General features: G+C 42.6%; 1 protein-coding gene across 1 annotated transcript in view; it reads left to right on the top strand.

Moving 5' to 3' along the window:
• The window catches only part of STAB2 (stabilin 2), a 141,440-nt gene that overhangs the window by 1,439 nt on the left and 118,417 nt on the right, over nucleotides 1–21,584 (top strand). Inside the window, exons 2-5 of the mRNA XM_036891231.2 lie at nucleotides 343–1,311; nucleotides 4,477–4,610; nucleotides 5,533–5,648; nucleotides 21,187–21,272. Coding sequence (XP_036747126.2) covers nucleotides 1,234–1,311; nucleotides 4,477–4,610; nucleotides 5,533–5,648; nucleotides 21,187–21,272 — 414 coding nt within the window. The 5' untranslated portion in view covers nucleotides 343–1,233. The remainder of the gene's footprint in view (nucleotides 1–342; nucleotides 1,312–4,476; nucleotides 4,611–5,532; nucleotides 5,649–21,186; nucleotides 21,273–21,584) is intronic.

The raw sequence follows: 21,584 nt of genomic DNA, 5'->3' as shown, positions 1-21,584 counted from the left end.
CATTTTGTCACTGGAACTGGTACACCACCTGCTATTTATTTATGCATTAAAATGTACTGTTTTAGGCAATAGAGGGTAGTGATTAACACCACTGGCCCTGGAGCTGCACAGTTTAAGAACTGGATCTCCACCTACTAGCTGTGTGACCTTGGGAAGTAGCCTAACCTCTCTGGCTCATTCTCCTCCCCTGTAAAATGGACAGAACAATCCTAACTATTTCACCAAGAGTTGTGAGGATTAAGCAAGTTGATCTGTGGATAGGTCTAGAATAAGGACTAGCACATAGCAAGTTTTCAATGAATGTTCATTATTAGTCTTTGTTTTTATTATTTTTAAATGCAGGTCTCTGCTTTAGGCTGCTAAGGGCGCAGAGAAGAGGAAGGCTTGGCCCTGTCCTCAAGGACTGAGGGCATTGGAGATGACACAGAGTCAGATGACTTGTGATGGGTGTGACTGGGCTCTAGTAGCATTACCTGCAAAATGCTGGGAGGGTCTCCAAGATGGTGGTGGAGGGGCAGAACAGGAAGGCTTCCCTGAAGAGGTGGCATTAGGTCCAGGCACTGAAGAGTAATAATGAGACCTATGGGCTCTGTTACTGGCTTCTGACATGACATGGAAGAGGGGAAAAGAGGAGCATCAGCAGAGACTTTTTATTGCAGTAGATTGCTACCCGCACCTGATGAGGCTCCTACCTCCTCCAAGTCGGACTCAAGCTTCTGCAATTTTTCTTCTGTGGGACGTATCCATACATAGGCACTGCCACAGATACTACCTGACAGCAAGCTTGGCCCTCTGCAGCCAGAGAGAGGGGCTTGTGGTTTCCCATAGTGTGGCTGCAAAAATGTTGGCCGGGCTGTGGGTCCAGGCGTGGACGGGACCAGACGTGGGATGGGCAGAGCCATGGGAGGCAGGAGCTTGTTCTTGCGAGTTTTACAAGGCACAAAAACTCCAGATCACCTCTCTGCCTCAGCCCCTTCAGGAAATCCTGCCATTCATCCTGGACATATATACAGTTGCAAGTGGCCAGCTTTCACCACGACCCCTGCCTTTGCCATTGTTCCTGCCTGCAGGAAGATCTCACATATCATCTGGTTCAATCCAGGAAAAGGAAAGGATTTACAAGCAAACACTGAAATGAGAAAGAATTCACGAGCTGCTCATCAGACTGAGTTAAAATAACGAAATAGTTCTGACAGGTGCCCAGCAAGGAGAAGGAGCAAGGATTTCCTCATCATGCTACAAAATGTATTACTTCTTTTTCTCGGATTGGTTGTGCAAAATGTCTGCTCCCTGCCTGAAGCTACGGAGCAGGTAAGATGAGACTTGCATTTCTTTTGATTTGTTAATTTTCACTATGTGTTCAAAAGCTTTTGGCTTTCCTATGTTGCCAGGGGTCAAGAGTACTTATCTGGATGATTGTGGAGAACAGAATCCTAACGGTGATACACCATCTTTCGGAAGGTGTGCTAGCCCACTTGGTTTTCTGTACCATTCTTGTTAGGTTCTCTGGCTTTAGTGCTAACATTCCTCTTTCCATGGCTGATTTTGGCATCCTGTTTTTCTGTTTTCTTTTGTTTTAAAAGTCTCATCACTGGAAATACCTCCCATTGCATCATTCTGAATGTAGAAAATGACAATGACTGTGGAGAGATGAGTAGAGTAATGTTCTGGGGAATTCCACGCTGGGTGATCTCTGGTTAAGAAACACAGTATTACAAAATGCATCAGGAACTCATCCCTTCTATCTTCCATAAGCTAGTAAAAGTACCCACAGCAGTCATGTCAGTAGCCCTGATGAAGCGTATCAGCACGCCAGCTTCTCAGGCAGGCTCACATGAGTTGTCTTAATAGAGCAACTTGATATCAGATGTGCAGCAAGCCCAGCTGAAAAGAGGGGTATGAGAGAGGCAGTCCAAGTGATTTATTTAAAATGGACTTCACTAGACAGGACTCCTGCTCTATTAATAAAACTTAAAATATGATTCTGCATCTGTGCCAGGCAAATTTTTATCAATACCCACTTTACTCCAGTTGCTGATACCCTGATAATGCTTTTCACGAAACCACTGGAAGATGGCATAATAGTTGAAGCCCCAGCTCTGAGGCTGGACAACAGTGAGTTTGAATTGTGGTGTCATTTGTTTGTTTAGCAGGTATTTCTGAGGACTAGACCTTGTGCTCCAGAGCTTACCAGCTGTCCAACCTAAGCAAGTTATCAGAGTCTCCCCAGACAGGGCCCACAAACAGCAACAATTCTATTCACCATCACCATCATCGTTGAGTGCTTGCTGTTAGCACAGAAATCAGGCCTTGACTGATGTTTAAAACTGAGTTCACTTTCAGAGAGGCCGACATGAGAGACAGAATGAGCCGTTCCATTCAAAAAGGAGAACTTGAAGGTTAGGGAATTTGTTGAAAAGAGAGTTTTAAATCTAACACACTAAGAAAAGAAAAGACAAAGTTATGCCATCTCGTGTGCTTATCCAAATGGGAAACCCTAATGTAAAGAAAATCCTACTTTAAAAAAACCTAGCAATGCCATGCCTATCAAAGGGAGTTAATTCACACTATAGCTAAGGGTGGCTTTTATTATTATTCCATGAAGAGCATTCCAGCGCTATTTTGTCTCATAATGAACACCAAATGAAAGCTGCCACCTTACTACACTGATGGGCAGTGACTGTAATGGGGGGGGACACGATAATATGGGTGAATGTAGTAACCACATTGCTTTTCCATGTGAAACCTTCATAAGGGTGTATATCAATAATACCTTAAAAATAATAATAAAATTTTAAAAAATGAAAGCTGCCAGGAAAAACTGAGATTTCGTTTTTCTATACACCACTCTACAGTGTACAGGGATGAGAAATAACCAAGGAATTGGAAGACCACTAATTACAGTGTGACCTTGGGCAAGTCACTGAGCCTCCCTTCCCCTCAGTTTTCCCCTCAAAATGAGGATGATGATATTTTCCCTACTTACCTTAAGGCTGGGCGAGATCAAATAAGATGATGCCTTTGGAAGTATGCATAGCCATAAATTGCTCTGTAAACGGAAGGTTTCTTCTCATGCAACCTTCACATATTTTGATAAACATAAAGTAGTTGTGACACTCCCACCACCCCTAACCTGGTGCTAGGCCCATGGGATAACTAAGAAATAAGAGTGGTGGTCCTCTTGTTTAAAAAGAAGGGGTTTTTAAATGGCAAGCAAAGACAACAGAATGTGCTCCACTGGCCAACCACAGGAAGAGTAGAAGTTGAAAAAAACAAAAAGGAGAGAGAGAGATGAGTGTGAATTTGTGCAAGTGGAAGTGTTAAGCAGGACCTTGAAGGATATGAGGATTGGGTAGCCAAGGGAAAGGGAAAGAGCATTCCTATCAGGAGAGGCAACAAGAAAAATAAGAGGTGGGGAGAGAGAAGCCTTGCAGGAGCTAGCGTTCACTGCCTACCATGTTCCGGGTGCATGGCAGGTAATTTGCACATTACGTCATTTAAAGGTCTCAGTAACCTGGAGATTCGTTATCAGTATCTTCTCTTTACGGGTGATGACAAAGTTGAAGATATCCATTTAAGACTGTACACTTAGCAAGATACAGAGCTTGATTCCAAGCTTAGGTCTTTTGAATTCCAAGTTCAGGCTCTCTTCCGTGTATGAAACTGCTTCTTCTTAAGCTTAATGGGGAGATGAAGGAAACTTGAAAAAGGGAGGATTTGGTAGGATGAGCACCAGCATCGTGAACAAGGAGGGATCCTGATGACAGGGTCAAAGTGGGTCTGCATTACTCATTGTAGCACTTAATTCATTCGCTGCCACCTGATGTTGCTAGGGGACGGCTTCTACTGTGTCTGTCTGATTTCCTACAATTCATTCATTCAATCAGCAAGTATTTACTGAGCACCACTTTGTGCCAGACACTATTCTAGGTGTTTGGAGTGCAGCAGAGAACAAAACAGAAAAAGATCACTGCCCTTACAGAGCCCGCATTCGAACTGGATATAATCAAAAGATTGCAAACATCTTTGGAGCAGCAAATAAATGCTTCAGAGAAGCATTTAGCACCTGTGGAATAAGTGCTGAAAGAATAGCTTTGACACCTGTTGATCTATGACCAACTGACCTTGAATAACCCCCTTTAACAATCTCCCATTTGCATACTCTGCAACATACTTCAGGGTCCTCGTGTGGATATGTGTATATAGTGACATACCTTCCCTTGCTGGACTCCAGACTTTAGATCAGTGATGGCAAATGGGTAGTACAAGCAGCCCCTTCCCTCACCACAGCCATGGAAGACATTGCTTGTTGTTGCCAATGCTCTTTCCAGATAAGATTGCAAGCAGCTCACCACCAGTCATAAACAATCAACTTCATTGCCATCCTGTCATTCCATTGCCATGAAGCTAATGGAGAAGATTAACTAACCGAGGTTCTACTAATGCAACTTGACAATTTTTTTTATGTTTTCACAGACAAAAAGATGTGATAAGAAATCTCTCCTTACAATTAGGACTGAGTGTCGATCCTGTTCACTCAATGTTGGAATGAACTGCCCAGATGGTTACACCAAGATCACCAATGGCACAGTAGGAGTTCGCGATTGCAGGTACTCATTATGAGAATATAAGTGGGCTTGAACTTTGGAATGTAAGGGGTTGTGAATCCAAACTGAAACGTCCCATCTCAAAAACTACAATGTATTTCCATGATTTTCTCTGACTTAGAGATTACATTGAGCCCAAACTTAGGTAACTCATAACTATAACCTTGAGTCTAAAACATAGATTGTTACTGATACACATTTTAATGCAAGTAGACTGCACTGCTTTGCACATAAACAGTCTCCCTTTATCTTGCCCTTCTTTATTTTGAAAATCTGGGTTTTGTTTCATTTGGAAAGTGTCCTAGTGAGAACATGGACTAAAAAGCCTTGGGTCTGACAGTCACCTTACTAACTAGCTATAGATCCTATAGATTCTACAACTAATTAGAACCCAAGGAAGGGAGACAAATGAATTACAGCATCATGCATTTTGTGTGAGCATTATATTCCTGAACCCTCTTATGATTCAAAACTTTCATAATTCAAGGCTAATCTTTACAAAAAATAACAAGCAGTTCTACTTACCAGCTAACGCATGTAGCCATGCAACTCAAGTGTAAACACAATTTATCTACTCAGTCTACTAATTTAGAAGTTAGTACTCAATGAATTCATTTTTAATTCAGAGATGAAGGATTAGTACATAGTATTTCTTACTGTGTATGAGATGAAATCCTAACACTGTTATATCATACTATTTTTAATCCACCTTTGCTTAACATGACCACAATATATTCTAAAACCAAAATCATCACTTTTAATAGAAGTTTCCCAACATTAATTGACCTAGAATTGGTATATGTGACAGTTAACCACTCAGTTAACTCTGGACAGTAGGATATTCTTAGATTTTTATTTAGGTCTTTCTTTATACTTAACTGTATTGCTCTGATCATGGGTTAATGTCCTGTCTTTCCCCTCAAAGGTATACCTTTGAGGTCAGAACACTGTCACTGGCTCTCCCGGGATGCCGTCATATCTGTAGGAAGGACTATCTCCAGCCCCAGTGTTGTCCAGGCCACTGGGGCCCAGACTGCATGGGTAAGTGGCACCATACTTTTCTTGGACTGTGTTACTTGTTTCTTGACCTCCCATTTCATAGTAAATTGAGAAGGAAGCCTGATAAAAGGAGAACATCAGCACCTTTCTCTAAAAAGTTCCATTTCAGTCTACATGTAGAAAATCATTCTTACTCTGTCAGCTTTTATAAAGAAATCTGCTTTCCTCCAGTTAGGGATCTCTCTTTAAGAGACTACCTTAACAAGTCAGGAAGAGGGAACAATTGAAATTCAAAACAGAGGCACAAAACTACCATGTAAAGATTCTGGTGAATTCTTAGAATTATTTGAGAATATTTGACATCTTCATATATTAAAATATATCTTTCTGGGGAAAAAAAAGAGCAGGGGGTGACAATTGAAATGATATCCATTTTATTAAAAAAGGTAACTGACCACAAAGAGGCAGTAATGTTGGGCTATTATAACTCCAAATATGATTTTCTTTATGAAAGATTTTTATTACAATATCTCAAAGACTGTAGTTATTGTTTGGCAATCAAAATAATCATTAAGCCTTGTAAATATGTAAGTCTTAGGATGTGATATTAAACTCTATAATCAGCAGGTTCCACTGTAAGAAAGACCACTAGCCAAGCCTGAGTCGATGTTATGGTTAGACTCCTGCGGTCAAGCATAGCACTTGTTAACTGAAATTGAGCCTTGTCCTGGTTAAAAATGGTAACACTCAAGTAGGGACTGAGTCTTTGTTAGGACATGCAGACTATGTGAAATCCCTTTTTTCTTGGATGGTAAAAAAAATCAGGCATTTCAATTCATGAATTTACCATTTGTTTTCCATCTACTGAGATGTGATTAAAAACACCTTCTTAAGAATCCACTTAAGAGGAAAGATCGTTCTCTTTTGCTTTGGTTTTTCTGATTAATATAACACAAGCAAATTGTGTTGTAAAGTTAGGAACGGTATCAAAAAAGAAAATACAGCAATATGTGATCGGTCACACATAGTTAATCCTAAATAGTTTGTCTTATTTCTCTGGTCTTTTCTTCCACAAGTCTTCTAAATAGTTGAGCCCACATTGTATGTACAATCTTGACTCCTGGTTTTTTTAACAAATGATTAAATAATAGCTTCCATTTGCTCAACACTGCCAACATTGGTTACCAGAGAGATACTTGGTCTGTATTATCTAATTTAATTTCTAAAACAAATATTTGAGTTAGGCATTTTTATCTGTATCTTACCTATAAGGAGTCAGAGATTTGAAGGTTATTTCTTGCCAGTTTCTTTTGAGCTGGTAAATGATAAAGCAAGTTCAAGTTCAGGGCTATCTGGCACCAAAACTTGCTTCCTTTCTATGCTACCCTGATGCCTGGTGCAGAGCTTGTCAAAGAGAGAGAGCCTCCAAATGTGTTTCTAATTTACCTTTTGATTGGTAAGTCCCTTCAGCCCTCCCAGTGCATGCCTGCCTTATGCTCCTTCCACTGGAAAGGTCAAGTTTTGGGGTCTAGGATACCCTAGCCCTTCTCTCTGTTAACTCCTCTATTCTCACTTTAACTCCTGCCCATTAGCACTGCAAGTTTCTAGGAGTCTTTTGCATCAGAATCAAGTGATTAACTGAGACTTCTAGATTTTGAGATCTTTTTTAGTGCCAAATGTGCTCATGATCACATCTAGTTCTCACAGACATCCTGAGATAACAGAAAGAACTTCAAGCTTTGCTTTTCTCTTTCTAGCCCACAAAAACTAACTTGATGCTGAGTTATTAATCAGACACACCATAGACAAGAAAAGGCTTTGACCAAGATATAATCACCAAGGTCAGCCTGTCCAGTGTAATGAATGGCAGACCACAGCCAGGAGACCGGAGGCTCCCCCAGTTCAGGCTGGAATCTAGCTCCATCATTACAGGTTCGGGCAGGTTGCTTCCTGCTTATGCCTCAGTCTTCTTAGCTGTCAAATTAAAAAGAGCTCCTCCACAAAACTGTAATCGGGATTTTAAAACACTCATATCGGTGAAAGGACTTGGCAGAGTAATACAAAGAAGGACTTTATTAAATGCTTCATAAACAAACAATGAGTGTGTCACAGTCAAAGTAGACTTCTGACTATGAAAGGCAATTAAAAGGACACCCTTTCTCTGGTCCCTTTTTAAACAGTGGGTAACTCATAAAACATGAGCAGGCAAACGGGATTCAAAATCTGCAGTGGGTTTCATGCCATCACCCTGTGCTATGTGCAGATGTGGCAAAGTCTTGGGACGGAAGGATTCTGAGGGGACTCCTTGAAGGTTCACGCACTTCCTTCTGATAGGTCTCGAGGCCAGAGAAGCAAAACACATGAAAACCGAGGCCTGGATGTTCGTTCTGCTGTCCTCTCACTGGGGCAGGAGGGTTCTTCCCCTTATCTTCATCTCCCAAACATACTAAATGTCTCGAAAGGCTTCCTTCCTCTGGCTCAGGAAAGAGATAAATCCTCTACTTGGCTGTATATTTCACCTCTCACATTTTGTGGTGATGACAAATGAGATCTTGACTATCGCTTTACATTTCCGCAAGGATAAGGCCATTTCAGAGCTGCTGACGTGGGTCTGTCCTTCTTTTTGAGGAAGTGCTGGAATGGCCTTCTTTCCAAGGCAAGTACAGCATCCACTTCCTTTCAATGCATCAACAAGCCATTCATACTCATTGCCCCTGAGTTACTTTTAAAATTATTTGTGTGGTACCTTACTAAATTTAGGAAACAACTCTGTGATCAATTCTGAAAACAGAAAACACAGAAAAGCTCATTGGAAAAAATTGCTCCTCTTCCAAAATTAAAACTAAGGCATAAATTCTCACTCGGGGAACAAAATATGTCATCCTGACATAAGGCATGTGTTTCTACCCAGATTTAATCTGGGCTGCTTGATAAATCTGCATATGGAAGTCTTATCTCATTAGCACGAAAACATATTTTTAACCTTGAAACTTAACTACATTTGAGCAACCAATATTCTGCTGGAGAGGAAACAGATTTCCTTATTTGAACATCCTAGTTCTTTTTATTCCTCCACGAACTTCAACAGATTTGTGCAACAACTCCAAAGTACTGGAGAAAGTTTGTGGACAGAGGGATCACACAACAACTCAACTGTAACCAAAACAATCCGATTATTTCAATGGGAAAAGGTCTTGATTCTTCTTGTTGAGGTCAATGGCATCAGATTATGTGCATTTATTTTTGGTATTGTGTTAGTTGCATTTTTTAGATGTCTTTTTCTTTCCTGTTGTATTTTTCTTGCCCTTCACTGCATAGGTTGCAAATAACAGACTCTATGGATTTGAAATGACTCTGTTTGGCATTCCTTTTTGGCTTTGAGTGGCCAATAATGCTGGATTCACATGAGGAACCTATTTTACATCAGTTTCCCAGGCAGACAATTCCAAATGGAGCTATAAATGGAATACCAGGACATATTCTCTGCCTGGCACGTGAGCCAAGCTTCTAAACAAAGGGGGTGACATGGATTAGGCACCTCTAGAGTTCCTTGGGAGATAAAGTTACAGGGAGGTCCCTGGCCTCTTGCTGGCCAGGAAGTTTATTATCTTCCTTTAAAGAAAAGGAACAGCAAATGATTTGCTGACAGCTCATAATGAGTAAGCCTCCTGTGTGAGGAAAGTCCCAATGCAGGAGACCACCGGAGTAGCAGTGACCAAAGGAAAATGTGATAATGACCGAAAATAGCCTTATCAGTTACTTGAGCCTCACAATGCCTCAGAAAAGTGCCCTTGTAGCAAATTCTGTAATATCTCTTTCCAGCACAGTTGCTGAGAATGTCAATTTCACCAACTTCTTTCTAAGTAAGGACCTAAGGTGATAGAAAATGATTTGAGAAGAAGGAAAGAAATTTACACATTTGCCTTAAAACTTTTATTTAAAAACCAAAGAAGTCACCTTCATAACATTTTTTTAACTTAAAACATTCCATCTAAGACATAAAATGAGGACTCTCCACACTCACACTCCTGCTATTTTTTCCCAAAGTTCCTCCAGCATTGGCCAATTCATAACGATCAAGCAATTATTGAGCACCTACTATGTGCAGCATTTCATCACGTATATGCTAGGCCCAGTCCCTACCTCCACAAAGCTCACAGGTTAATACAGGAAAGGGATACAAAATGAGACAAGGAGACCAGTCATCCTGAGGGCCCAGGTGAGGACCCTGGGACTTTGAGGAGTTTGCAGCCTCCCCAAAGAAAGCCAGTTAAGTGCAGAGCCAGACTAGGAAACAGGGACTGTCTCACTGCAGAGCCTTTGCTCAAACGCACGACTCTCTCCTGCTTTCCAAAACAACCAGTTGTGTTGTCAAATCAACTGCTGGGGAGGTGGCTGCCTCCCTACTAGCCTATTCCTGAAACTAGCATGCCGTCCATGACACTTGGGCTCCCCCTAGTTCTGACCTTTAACAGAGGCAGTGTGGATTTACAGGACAATGGCATGCAATTTGAAAGTCTGATTGGCTTCCAGGCCCAGCTTTACCACATCCTCATTCCGAGGCCTTACTTTTTTGATAAATCTGCATATGGAAGTCAGGTTGTTATTAAGCAAATAATAAAAGAAGGCACCCTGTTAATTTAATTGCAGATAATCAACAAATATGCATACCGTATTTGAGATATACTTATTCTAAAAACGTATTCATTGTCCATCTGCAACTTTATTTTATTTGGTAGACCTGTCCTTTGGCTTCATCTATAAAATGGAGATGATGATGTTAATACGCCTCCCTCCAGAGGGCGCCCTGAGGACTAAGTACGCCAGTGCATATAAAGCCTCGGGATGTGCCTGGCAGCTGGGAGACATTCAGAATATGCTAGTGATCATTTCTGTCTTGTGTGGTTCTCAGATCACTGCCCAGCCTTTTTATTTCAGGGGTTGGTCTCGGTTTGATGTATATGTGAAGGCACTGACCTTGCATGCTCTGCTTAGCACTTGAGTGCTCAAAACCTTGAGTCAGGCCTGAATGCAGTGGCAGTTGCCACGCTTACCAACCATGTGATCCTGGGCAATCTGTTTACCTAGTGTGAGCCTCAGTTTTCTGATCTATAACCTGGAGTGATGATGAAAGTGATGAGAGTGACAATAATAATGATAATACCTTCCTCCCCTCCAGTTGGTACAAGAATGAGACCATGCATCCAAAGAGCTTAGCAATAAAAGGTGCTCAACGAATTCTATTCATCTACCACTGCGCTGATAACCCACTCCTTACACAGTGTAGGCAGTTTGGTAGGGACATTTCTATGCATCTCTTTTTTGACGTATCTTAAATCTATTATTCTTCTTCCCACAGTTGTCTGCCTTTCTGTGCACCCCACAGGTCACTGATGCCTCAGGGCAAAGCAAAGGCCTGTCTGTCAGTAGAGTGGGGAAGCTAGTCTTCATCTGCTTGGTCTGCTATAACAGAATCAATAACAACAGACATTTATTTCCCATAGGTCTGGGGGCTGGGAAGTCTAAGATCAAGGTGCTGCAGGCTTGGTTCCTGGTGAGAATCCTCTCCATGGCTTGCAGGGGACTACTTGTCCACTGTCCTCGTGTGGTAGAGAGAGAAAGCTCTGGTCCCTCATACTCATCTTTTAAGGATACTAATCCCATATTGGGGTCTCCACCCTCATGATCCTGTCTAAACCTAATGATCTTCCAAAGACCCCACCTTGAAATACCATCATGTTGGGGTTTAGGGCTTCAGCATATGAACTGGGGGCATAGACATTAAGTCCCTAACAGTAAGTATTTAGCCCGCTGGGCCACAGGCCACTGAACAGGGGGCTGAGCCAGGATGAAGCATCAAATAGGTGATGTTAAAGCTCAGGACAACCCCAAGAGACAGCAAATTAATTCCCAACCAACAGAAGCCTTCTGCCTCAGTACAGCCACAGACAGATACCCAGTGGGCCCTGAATGGAGCAGGCTGCACATTTCAAAGAGAAGTATGTGTGAGGGCACCTCCTCAGAAATAACCCCAAACACTGGGCCAGCCCCACCTGCCCCTTCCTGCCCAAAATGAGAGGCATGCAGGCTCCTTTCTGTCCCAGGTAAACCTTATTTCACTTTCTTGTGGAAATACCACAAGAAGACATTACCAGCTTTTGAAAATAAGATGCTCAATAAATCTTGAATGAATGAATTAATTAAATGAATGGCTTATAAAAACATTCCAGCCTATGTTAAATAATTATAAGCTATCCATACAGAGAAGTACCCTTACGAGCCTTTAAAGTCAGAGTTGGATAGGAATCCTTACCTCTAAGCCCATTGGCTGTGTGACCTTGCCCCCTGTCCTTTCTCTGCCTCAGTGTCCTCCTAGATAAAGCAGTGATAATAACCACTTCATGGGGTGAAGATTCCTAGTTTGTAGCTGTGAAGATTAAATATATTAAGATAATATCTATAACGTACTTGGCATTCCACCTAGAACCTAGATTGCTAATAATAACAATGACAATAAAAGGCAAGGACATCACAGAAAGGAAACAAAAGCAAGTCAACTTGGTTTTTTTTAGACCACCATCTGGCCTGTGGCAAGTGTTCAGTAACAGTTGCTGAATGGTTATTTGGACCTGAAGAAATGCTTCCTGCACAGGGATATTCTTGAACTACACTAAAGTATTCAAAGGAAAAGATGTAGAGATTGAAGACAGGAAATTGTATAACTTACCATGTGTTTAAAAGCAGCCCTTTCTTAAGTCACCATTTACGCACAGTAAAACTCACCTTCTTCAGCATCCAGTCATGTGAGCTTGGACAAACCTAAACCGTTGTATAATAACCACCACAATTAAGACAGAGAAGAGTGTTGTCATCTCCCCAAAATTCCCTTTGTTGTCAAGGTCTCCCCCAACTCCTGAGCCCTGGCAAATTTGACGTTTTCTGTGCTTTTAATTTTACCTCTGTGTCCTATAATTGGAGTCCTACAATCCATACCTCTTTGCATGTGGCATCTTTCACTTAGCATAACACATTTGAGCTTTGGGTTGTTATTATACATGTCAATAATTCATTTTTTTAGTACTTCATAGTCTGCCATTAACCAGTTTTTCTACTCACCAGCTGAAGAACGTTTGGGTTTGTTTCCAGTCTGTGCAAATAATTAAGCCATCATGGACACTCATGTGCAGGTTTTTGTATGAACAAAAGTTTTCATTTCTCTTGGGTAAATACCCAGAAGTGGGACTCCCGGACTGTATACTGAATGTGTGCTTAACTTTTTAAGAAACTACAAGCTGTTTTCCAAAGCATATCCATCATTTTTTCAGCCCTACCAACAATGCATGAGGGTTCCAATTGCTTGGCTTCCTTACCAGCAATTAGCACAATCAGATCATTCTTTTTAATTTTAGCCATTCTAGTAGGTACAGTGGCATTTTGTGCAGCCCATTTTAATTTGCATGTTTTTGTGTGATTATTGGCTGGTCCTGTATCTTCCAAGTTGTTTGTTTTTTTAGTACTGAGTTTTGAGAGTTCTTTAAATATTTGGGATACAAGTCCTTTTTTTGATATGTGATCTGTAAATATTTCATCACAGTCTGTGCCTTGTCTTTTCACTCTCAACAGTGTCTTTTGAAGAGCATACATTCTTAATTTTTATGAGGTCAAATATATCAATATTTCTTTTATAGAGAGTGTTTTCTTGTATCATATCTAGAAATCTTTGCCTAACCTAATGTCACAGATTTTATTCTAGAAGCCTTATAATTTTAGGTATTACATTTAGGTCTATAGTCCATTTCAAGTTAATTTTTGTATATGACTTAAAGTATGGTTCATTCCTTTACATACAGATATTCAATAATTCCAGCATCATTTCTTGAAAAGACTATTGGGTCCCCATTGAACTGCCTTTGGACTATTGTAGAAAATCAATTAACCATCTATGTGTGGGTCTATTTCTGGACTCTATTCTGTTCCACTGAGCTATATGACTACCCTTCACCATACTATACTGTCATGATTATTGTAGTTTTTCAGTAAAGCCTTGAAATTAGGTAGTATAAGTCCTCCAACTTGGTCATTTCCAAAAGTACCTTTGTTATCCTAGTTCCTTTGCTTTTCCATGTAAAGTTTAGAATCAGTTTGTCAGTATCTATCAAAATACCCTGCTAGGATTTTAACTGGAATTACAACGAATCTATAGATCACTTTAGGGGAAATTGACATCTTAAAAGTATTGAATCTTCTAATCAGTAACCACACTGTATGTCTCTATTTATGTAGGACTTCATTTATTCTGGTAGTCAGTGTTTTAAAGATTTCAGCTAACAGATTTTGCATAATTTTTATTGTTCAGACCTAAGTTCTTCCAGGCTTTTGATGCTAGGTTTACTGGTATCTTTATTTCAATTGCCAGTTGTTCCTTGCTAGCTTAATTAAGTAAATACAATTGATTTTTGTATCTTGACCTTGTATCCTGAGAGTTTATTAAATTATGTGTTCATTGTAATAAGTTTTTGAGGATTCTTTTGGATTTTCTATGTAGATAATCATGTTATCTGAGAATGAGACAATTTTACTTCTTCTTTTCCAATCTGAATGTATTTTGTTTTTTTTTTCTTACACTATTGTACTGACTGTGATGTATTAGCCATTTTGTATCTACTTAGATACAGTTGGCTAAAATTTTGTTTTAGATAGTTGAATGATTTTGTGACCTATGTTCATTAGGGAAGTTGGTCTATAGTTTTCTTTCCTGGTAATATATTTGTCAGGTTTTGAAATGAGAGTAATAATGTTCTCCATACAGGATAAGCTGGGAAGTTGCCACTCTTCTTCAATCTCCTGGAAGAGTTCTTGTATGATTGCTATTTCTTTCTTTCTTAAATGTAAGGTAGTCTTCACCAGTGAAACCATCTGGCATGGAGTTTTCTTTGTGGGAAGGATTTTAACTTCAAATTCAACTTCTTAAATAGATATAAGGGTCTTCAGGTTATCCATTTCCTCTTGAGTGATCTTTGGCAGTTTGTGATTTTCAATAACTTTGTCTATCTCATCTATATTATCAAGTTGATTGACATAAAGTTGTTCATAGTATCTGCTTGTTATTCTTTTGGTGTCTATAAAATCTGTAGAGATGGTCCTTCTCTTATTCCTGCCTTTTTCTGATGGAAAAGTAATTTCTAAATGATGGAAGTAGACTTCCCTGATGCCAAGGAGTGTACTTGTTGACGTTGTGTTCCCAGTGTTAACCAAAACACTAAAATGTAAGCTCCATGAAGACAGGACACTGGCCTTTACCAGCTGCCCAGGGCTGCAATTGCCTCTGAAGCAAGTCTTGGTCCACTTAAGTCTCCAGGCGCTCCCTTCTTGCCAAGCTCATTCACAGCAAAGCACTGCTGAAGCACCAAGGGCCCTGGCCAGTGCCCAGGCCAAGCACCACCAATCATCCCCATGCAGAGGCCCATCAACTCACCACCTCCCAACAGTCTGGGAAGTATAAAAGCCTCCACCTTCTCCCTGCCCTAATGTGGAGACAATCCACATTAATTCCTCCAGCATACCCAGTAGTTGGTAGAACAGTTACTGTCAAGCCTATTAAAAATGCATATTCCTGGGTCTTGCACCCACCCAAATGCCAGACTTTGCATAAAATTCTAACAGGTTATTATTGGCCAATGGAGTGAGTCTGGACTGAAATCCAGCCCATCCTTGGCTCACCAAGCCACACACTCTAGTGTGGGCTTGGTCCACCCCGAGAAAGAGCCATCTCTTGATTTATTTTAGTTTCATCTGCTTGCCAAGCCTAATGTCTGTGGGGATGTCATTATAAGGGCATGAGGGGTGGAGGAGGCTTTTTCTAATTTGCACAAAGGCTCTCTATGCCCTGGTGTATTAGCCCAGGTCACCTGAAAAACAGGGATAGAGATGCAAGAGATTAATTAAAAGAAGGAAGAGGTAAACTGAGAAAGAAGCCAGGAGAAGCAAGGGGGCCATCAGACAAGGATACAAGCCTGACCCTTGTGAATAAAAGAGGGAACGAAGGAAGGCTAGAGGGAAAAGTCTCAGACTACATGTAGTGCTAAGAAAATCTGGTGAAGCTGATGGGGAGCATTCTAGCCAAAGTCCCCATCAGAGGAGTCCTCCCTGCAGGGAAGGGCCTGCCCCAGTGCCCCTGTCCTGCTCAGCCACTGGCTGGAAGCAGTCGTGGGGAGTGCGGCTTCATGAACAGGTTGGTGGGTCTCAGGGAAGTTATGCTCCCACAGTGGAGATCTGAGAGGTGCATTTTCATGGCTACCGTACCTGGAGAGGAGGGCCCGGGAATCTGCCTTTGTAACAATCCCCCCTCCCAGGGGATCAGAAACAGCTGGTCCAGTGAATCACCCTTAGTGGAACACCTGCCTACATTTTTAAAAAGAAAGTCTTGCTAAGTGTCTATTAAGAAAAAAGGAGACCCAGGCGTCCTAGACACAGTGTCACACACTTGGGAGTTGGGGTGAGGGAAGCTCCCCATTTCCTCTGTGATCAGACTGTAGCCTAGAATGTAGTTATATTCTGAATAGATGACTCGGCCCCACTTTCTGCTCTGTGTTATCACAAGACATAGGCCAAGTGGAAGAAACAGCCAGAGGATGGAAGAGTCAAACTGCCTCAGAGGAGGGGTCAAGGAGAGCGTCTCTGAGGTTGGGAGGATACAGCAAGGTGTGGAGGGGAGGGCACACCTGGGGCAGTGGGCAGTCGTCTGCTGGCACCGGGGAGAAGGAATGTGAGAAGGGAAGGGAGCTGCTCAATGCACAGAGGAAACAACTGAGTGGAATGCCAGTGTGGGAGACGGGATCAGACATTGTTGCCTGCAAAACTGTAAATCCCGGGGACAGCACTTCCGCAAGGTGGCACCAGTTGCAGAGGCTCAGAGTGGAGGAGGCCCTGTGCTCTCCTGAGCCCACCCACAGTGCAAAGCTGGGGCTCAGAGAGCACCGTGCATGCCTAGCCCTAGGGACAGGCACAGGGGCCAAGGGAGGAAATGGTGGCAGAGCTGTCACCTGTCTGTCTTTCTGGTCCTGTCCAGAGTTAGGCCTGGTTCCCAAAATACTATCTCAGCCCAAGAAGGGCCTAGAATCAAAGGAAATGAGAGAAGACCTGTCTGATAGCCAGTGATATGTGGCAACACTCTCGTGGTGCTTGGCCCTGTGAATGTAAGTGCTACACTTGGGTTTCAGATGAGCTTCAAAGTCCATACCTGGTACCTGCTGGATTAGGCCCTCGGCCTCCTCTTCATCCCTACCTCCTGCTGCTGCTTTTAGGATAAAGACCACAATCCTTAACAAGGCCCTTCTTTAATGATCTGGCTGTTGCCCTCTTTGAGACCAGATCTGTCAGGCCCCTCAGGGTTAGGTAGGTTGAGGTAATGTTGGGAGTGTCCAGTAGGTGGACTAGTGAGAGCTCTAGGGCTCCTCTCCTGGCAACCCTCATCCCAGTCTGCAAACCAGTATTTTTCTGATTGTTGATCCATGGCTCTCTCCCACCAGACGGTAGGCCCATGAAAATAGGGACCAGGTCTGTGTGATCGCCCTGTATACCCAGGACTTTACATGGTCCTGATTCAATCAGGTGCCCAGTAATTAATTACCTGAGTGTTGTTATAATGCCAGCCTGAAAGAACAGGAAATGAAATAGATGAAGAGTATCCACTCTGAATAATAACAACCCCTCATTTATTGAGCAGCTAATATTTTCAATCCTTACCACAACCTGCTAGCAAGACACTTGAACTGAACCTCAGAGCCAGGCATTAACTTTCCCAAAGGGATATGACCAGCCAAGAGTTGTGCTGAGGTTCAAACCCAGAATATTCTCATTGCAAAGTGGGGGCTTTTTCGTGACAACATGGCATCTCACATCGCCACTGCCCTAGCTGGTTAGAGCGGCCCAAACCAACGAGTGTCTTATAAATACTAGCCACATGTCAGGGTATCTTCTCCTTTGCTCACCTCGTAAGCACTCCTGTTACCTGTGCTGTGACTCTGGTTTACAGCAGGGCTGGATGAGTACATAGCATAGTGATGAACAGTGGAGTAGACTTTGGATCGCCTGCCAGGGGTCAAGGCCTGGCTCTGCCACCGTGGTGGGAAAGAAGACCGCGAGCTCAAAATGTGTCACCTAGACCCTGTAGTTTGCTAACACTGCATGCAGGAAAGGAACAGAGGAGACAGAGAGAACAGTCTACAGGGTGGAACTCTCACTGTCCTGGACCTGCAAAGTATAAATGTTTTTTTAAACAATGAGCCTTGTAACTCAAGTGAGCCATTGGGGTTTCTCTGGGAGACCTGCTTCTCTCTGGTTAGAAGCCCCTTTTCTAAGAACTGCACTTTCATTTTCTGTGGATGCTGATTTCTCAGAGCATGTATGGTGGAGCAAGCCTGTGGCACTGGAGAGCTTTGGACAAAGATGGGGGCAAGTGGGGAGGGAGGGCAGGAAAGTGGACACTGCCAGGAGAGGATGAGTAAGTGAGCTCCTCGTTACCCCTTGCCAGCTGGATGACTTTGGGCAAGTCACTCTACTAGCCTGTGCCTCAGTTTCCTCATCTAGAAAATGGGGCTAAAAGCAGGGCTTGAGTTCAGAGGATTGCTCTGAGTAGTAAATACATACATCCCCTGTTGTTATCTAGAACTATGATCACCTTACTAACTTTAATTTGGGATAACCTTTGATCCTGCCTCATTCATACAACCACAGTTCGTGGCCATTACATGATTTCTGCCTTGAGCTTGCTGCTCCAGATCCTTTTTCTTAACAGTCAGAACTCACCCAAATCAGCATCAAATCCATGTCAGCTGTGCACCTCTGTGCCAGCAACAGTAATTATAAAAAGACAAATTGTTTTTCATCCTCATTACAGCACTACCTTAAGCTTCTATCACTTACCATTACTTTGAATCCTCTATTTGATTTTGGACATGGTAATATCTGACTTTCTAGCTAAATGTTCCTTTGCCCCAACATGTAATGCTTGGCACATAGTAGTGTTTTGTTCTGGTCTCAGCCTACCTATCAATAGCCATGTAGTTGCACCAGCTCCTGTTGAGGCAGGACAGGGACATGGGACAAGCATCATGATTAACTTTTCCTGCCTATGATGAAAAATGCTGAGATATAAACAGTATAGTAAGAACAGGAGGGACCCCATCCTAAGGCTAAGATCCCATTTTAAAAAGCAGAGAGTTGAGAAGTAAGATTCCTAACGTATTCTCTGGTAATCAGACAGTAGCCCAACAGCCTATCTTAAGGCAGGGCTGGCAATCTTAACTGAGATGTCCCCGCTGCTTGAGGGTGACCACTATCTTGGAGAAGAACAGGATAAATAAATCCCTTGTGTTGGGTTTGTTTAGCAGAATTAGCTGGAGGACTGATAATAGAGGGAAGAGACGTGGCGTCTCTCACCAGAGATAAGCACCTTGAGACCACAAATCAAGCCTATGCCCAACAACCCACCTCTGCCCTTTGCCCCATTCTTGAAAGCCTTAAAGACAGACTCCCCAAACTCTCAGGGCGCCTCCTCTCTGAGCTAGCCCACATTCTCCTTTCTCCAAGTGTGCACCTTCTTGCCTTAAATAAAGCTTTCTCGCTGCTCAAATTATTGCAGTTTGTCTCTTTGCTATCTCATTTTCTTTCCAAGTCTTCACTCTGTCTCCACTTTACTTCTGATAAGTAGGAAGGGGCTGCTGAGAGCTCACATTTGGGCCTGCATGTTTCCATCACCTGGGGGACCTGGGCAGAGCTGCTGCTGTGCTGTCGGCTCTTAGCAGCCTGCCTGAAAATCTCCTTTCTTTGGGAAGTTCTCAGAACATAATCTCACTCCACCCTGTGCTCTGCCGCTCCCCCAAATCCTAGAGGGGTAGGGGCTAGTCCCCATGCTGTGCAGATCCAAGCAGACACAGGATGCCGGGTAACCCTGGGTTCAGAAGCTGGCAAGGGAATCTGCCCTACGCCGAGAATTTTCCCTGTTTCCCTCTGCACTTTATCTGTCCTCTGCTGCCTGCAAGGCAGCTGCCACTCCCTGCTGCTCTTGCTTTAATGAATTCCTTCCTTACCTGCACTCATCTGACCTGCTCAAAAATTCTTTCTTGCCCAGAGTCAAGAACCCTCCCGGGTCCAGGTTGAGGTTTCTTCTAGTGCTTCACCTAGCGAGCAGGGGGAGACCTCCCCAGACGCGGCTGCCCGGCAACACTATGGTTCTTATCATGATTGCAAGATTCTCTTCAGCTCAGCCATAGGAAACTTTGAAAAAATAAATGTTTATTACTCACAGGACCTGGCAAGTACAGAGCATACCTGGGCCACACAGTCAAGGTCTTGGGTGGAGAGAAAAAATGCACATGGGCAGGGGTTCTGCTTTTACTGGGGTTAAGGGTAGCGTCCTAGGGCTTCATGGGCTCACTCTTTATTCCTGAATTTAAAACATATGAACAGGAATTGAAAGCAAAGGATGAGTAAAAACAGGTGGCCCAAATGGTCAGTTATCCAAGTCAACCAAGATCTCTAAATCCTAAGAGCCTCAGTGGGAGAAGGCGGCCTGCCTCTTTGCCTAGTTGTTTGGCTGAGACTGTAGTCTTTGAATTGAATGCCGTTTGGAAATGGATGCCTCGGCAATCAAAGCTTAAGTGAGGCACTTGGATCATGATAGAGAAAAAAATAAGAGTTTATACAAGTAGGCATCCCCTGAAAGTTTAGTGAATGACTGAAATCCTCTAATAAATGTCTCTAAAAGCTCCAGTTCAGGCTAGCACAGTCCAAAAGTACAAAACCCGTGCTTGTTGGAATCAGCCTCTGAGTGAGGTCTAAATTCCTTTCCCTGCCATACAAAGTGTTTCATTAACTGGCCCCAACCATCCTGTTATTCCTTACCAACCACCACTTACACAGCAACTTCCAAGTTCCAGCCCCACCAAACTGTACCATTCTCAGAACAGGTCATGCCCTTTTATGAGACTTTGTACTTGTGTTTGTCCCCTTTTCTTGAAATGTCCTTCCCTTTTAAGCATGGCCAACTCCTATTGAGCCTTCAAAACCCAATTTAAATGACTCCTTCTCAGGGATGTCTCACAGACGCTCCAAGGCAGCATCAATAGCTCCCTTTTCAAGGCTCCCTCAATACCCTGTCTAGCGCACTGATCAAGAGACCTGTCTTTAGAGTGATTCTAAGGGCTGAGCTAAATTATGAATAGCATCTTATAAAGTATGAGACCTTGGGTAAGTTATGTTATCTCTCTGACCGTCAGTCTCCTCACCTGCTAACCAGCACTAATAAGCAACCCTGAGGGTTGCAATGGGAATGATTTAATTAGATGATTATAAAGTGTATAGCAAATGTGCAAGAAATGGTAGACAGACTGGTGCCTTCTATTCCGGCTCCTGATTACACTGTGATTCATAACCCTACATGATGCCAGCAGGGTCTTCAATTATTTCTTATCCTTGGCAACGAGCACACTATGTGGCACATAGTAGATGCTAAATGCACCCTTGCAGAATGTTTGTGTGCAGTCACACGTGAGTAAATCTGAGCCCTTTGATTCCCTAGAATGCCCAGGAGGAGCGAGGTCCCCTTGCAGTGGCAGGGGCAGCTGTGCTGAAGGCATGGAAGGAAACGGAAGCTGCTCCTGCCAAGTAAGTTCTGAACCATGTTCTCCTCCTCCCTGACTCCCCCCTCTCCTTACCTTGTCCCTCCTTAAACACACACAGACCAACAGAGCCTCTAAGATCTAGCAATAATAGTAAAAAGAGTATGCAATCTGCAATAGTGACCTCTTAAAGGCTGGAGACCTTCAAGGGAGTCAGTGAACGGCTCAGCCTTAAACGTACCCATCTGGAAAATGGGTTCGAATTTACATTTATTGAAAAAGAGGAACAAGACCATATATGTGAACATACTTTGTGAAACTACACAAGGCTATAGAAATTGTCCTTTTTACTGTGAAT

Source organism: Manis pentadactyla, chromosome 10, assembly GCF_030020395.1.
Source record: "Manis pentadactyla isolate mManPen7 chromosome 10, mManPen7.hap1, whole genome shotgun sequence".
NCBI lineage: Eukaryota > Metazoa > Chordata > Mammalia > Pholidota > Manidae > Manis > Manis pentadactyla.
This window is presented reverse-complemented; position numbering and strand designations above follow the sequence as displayed.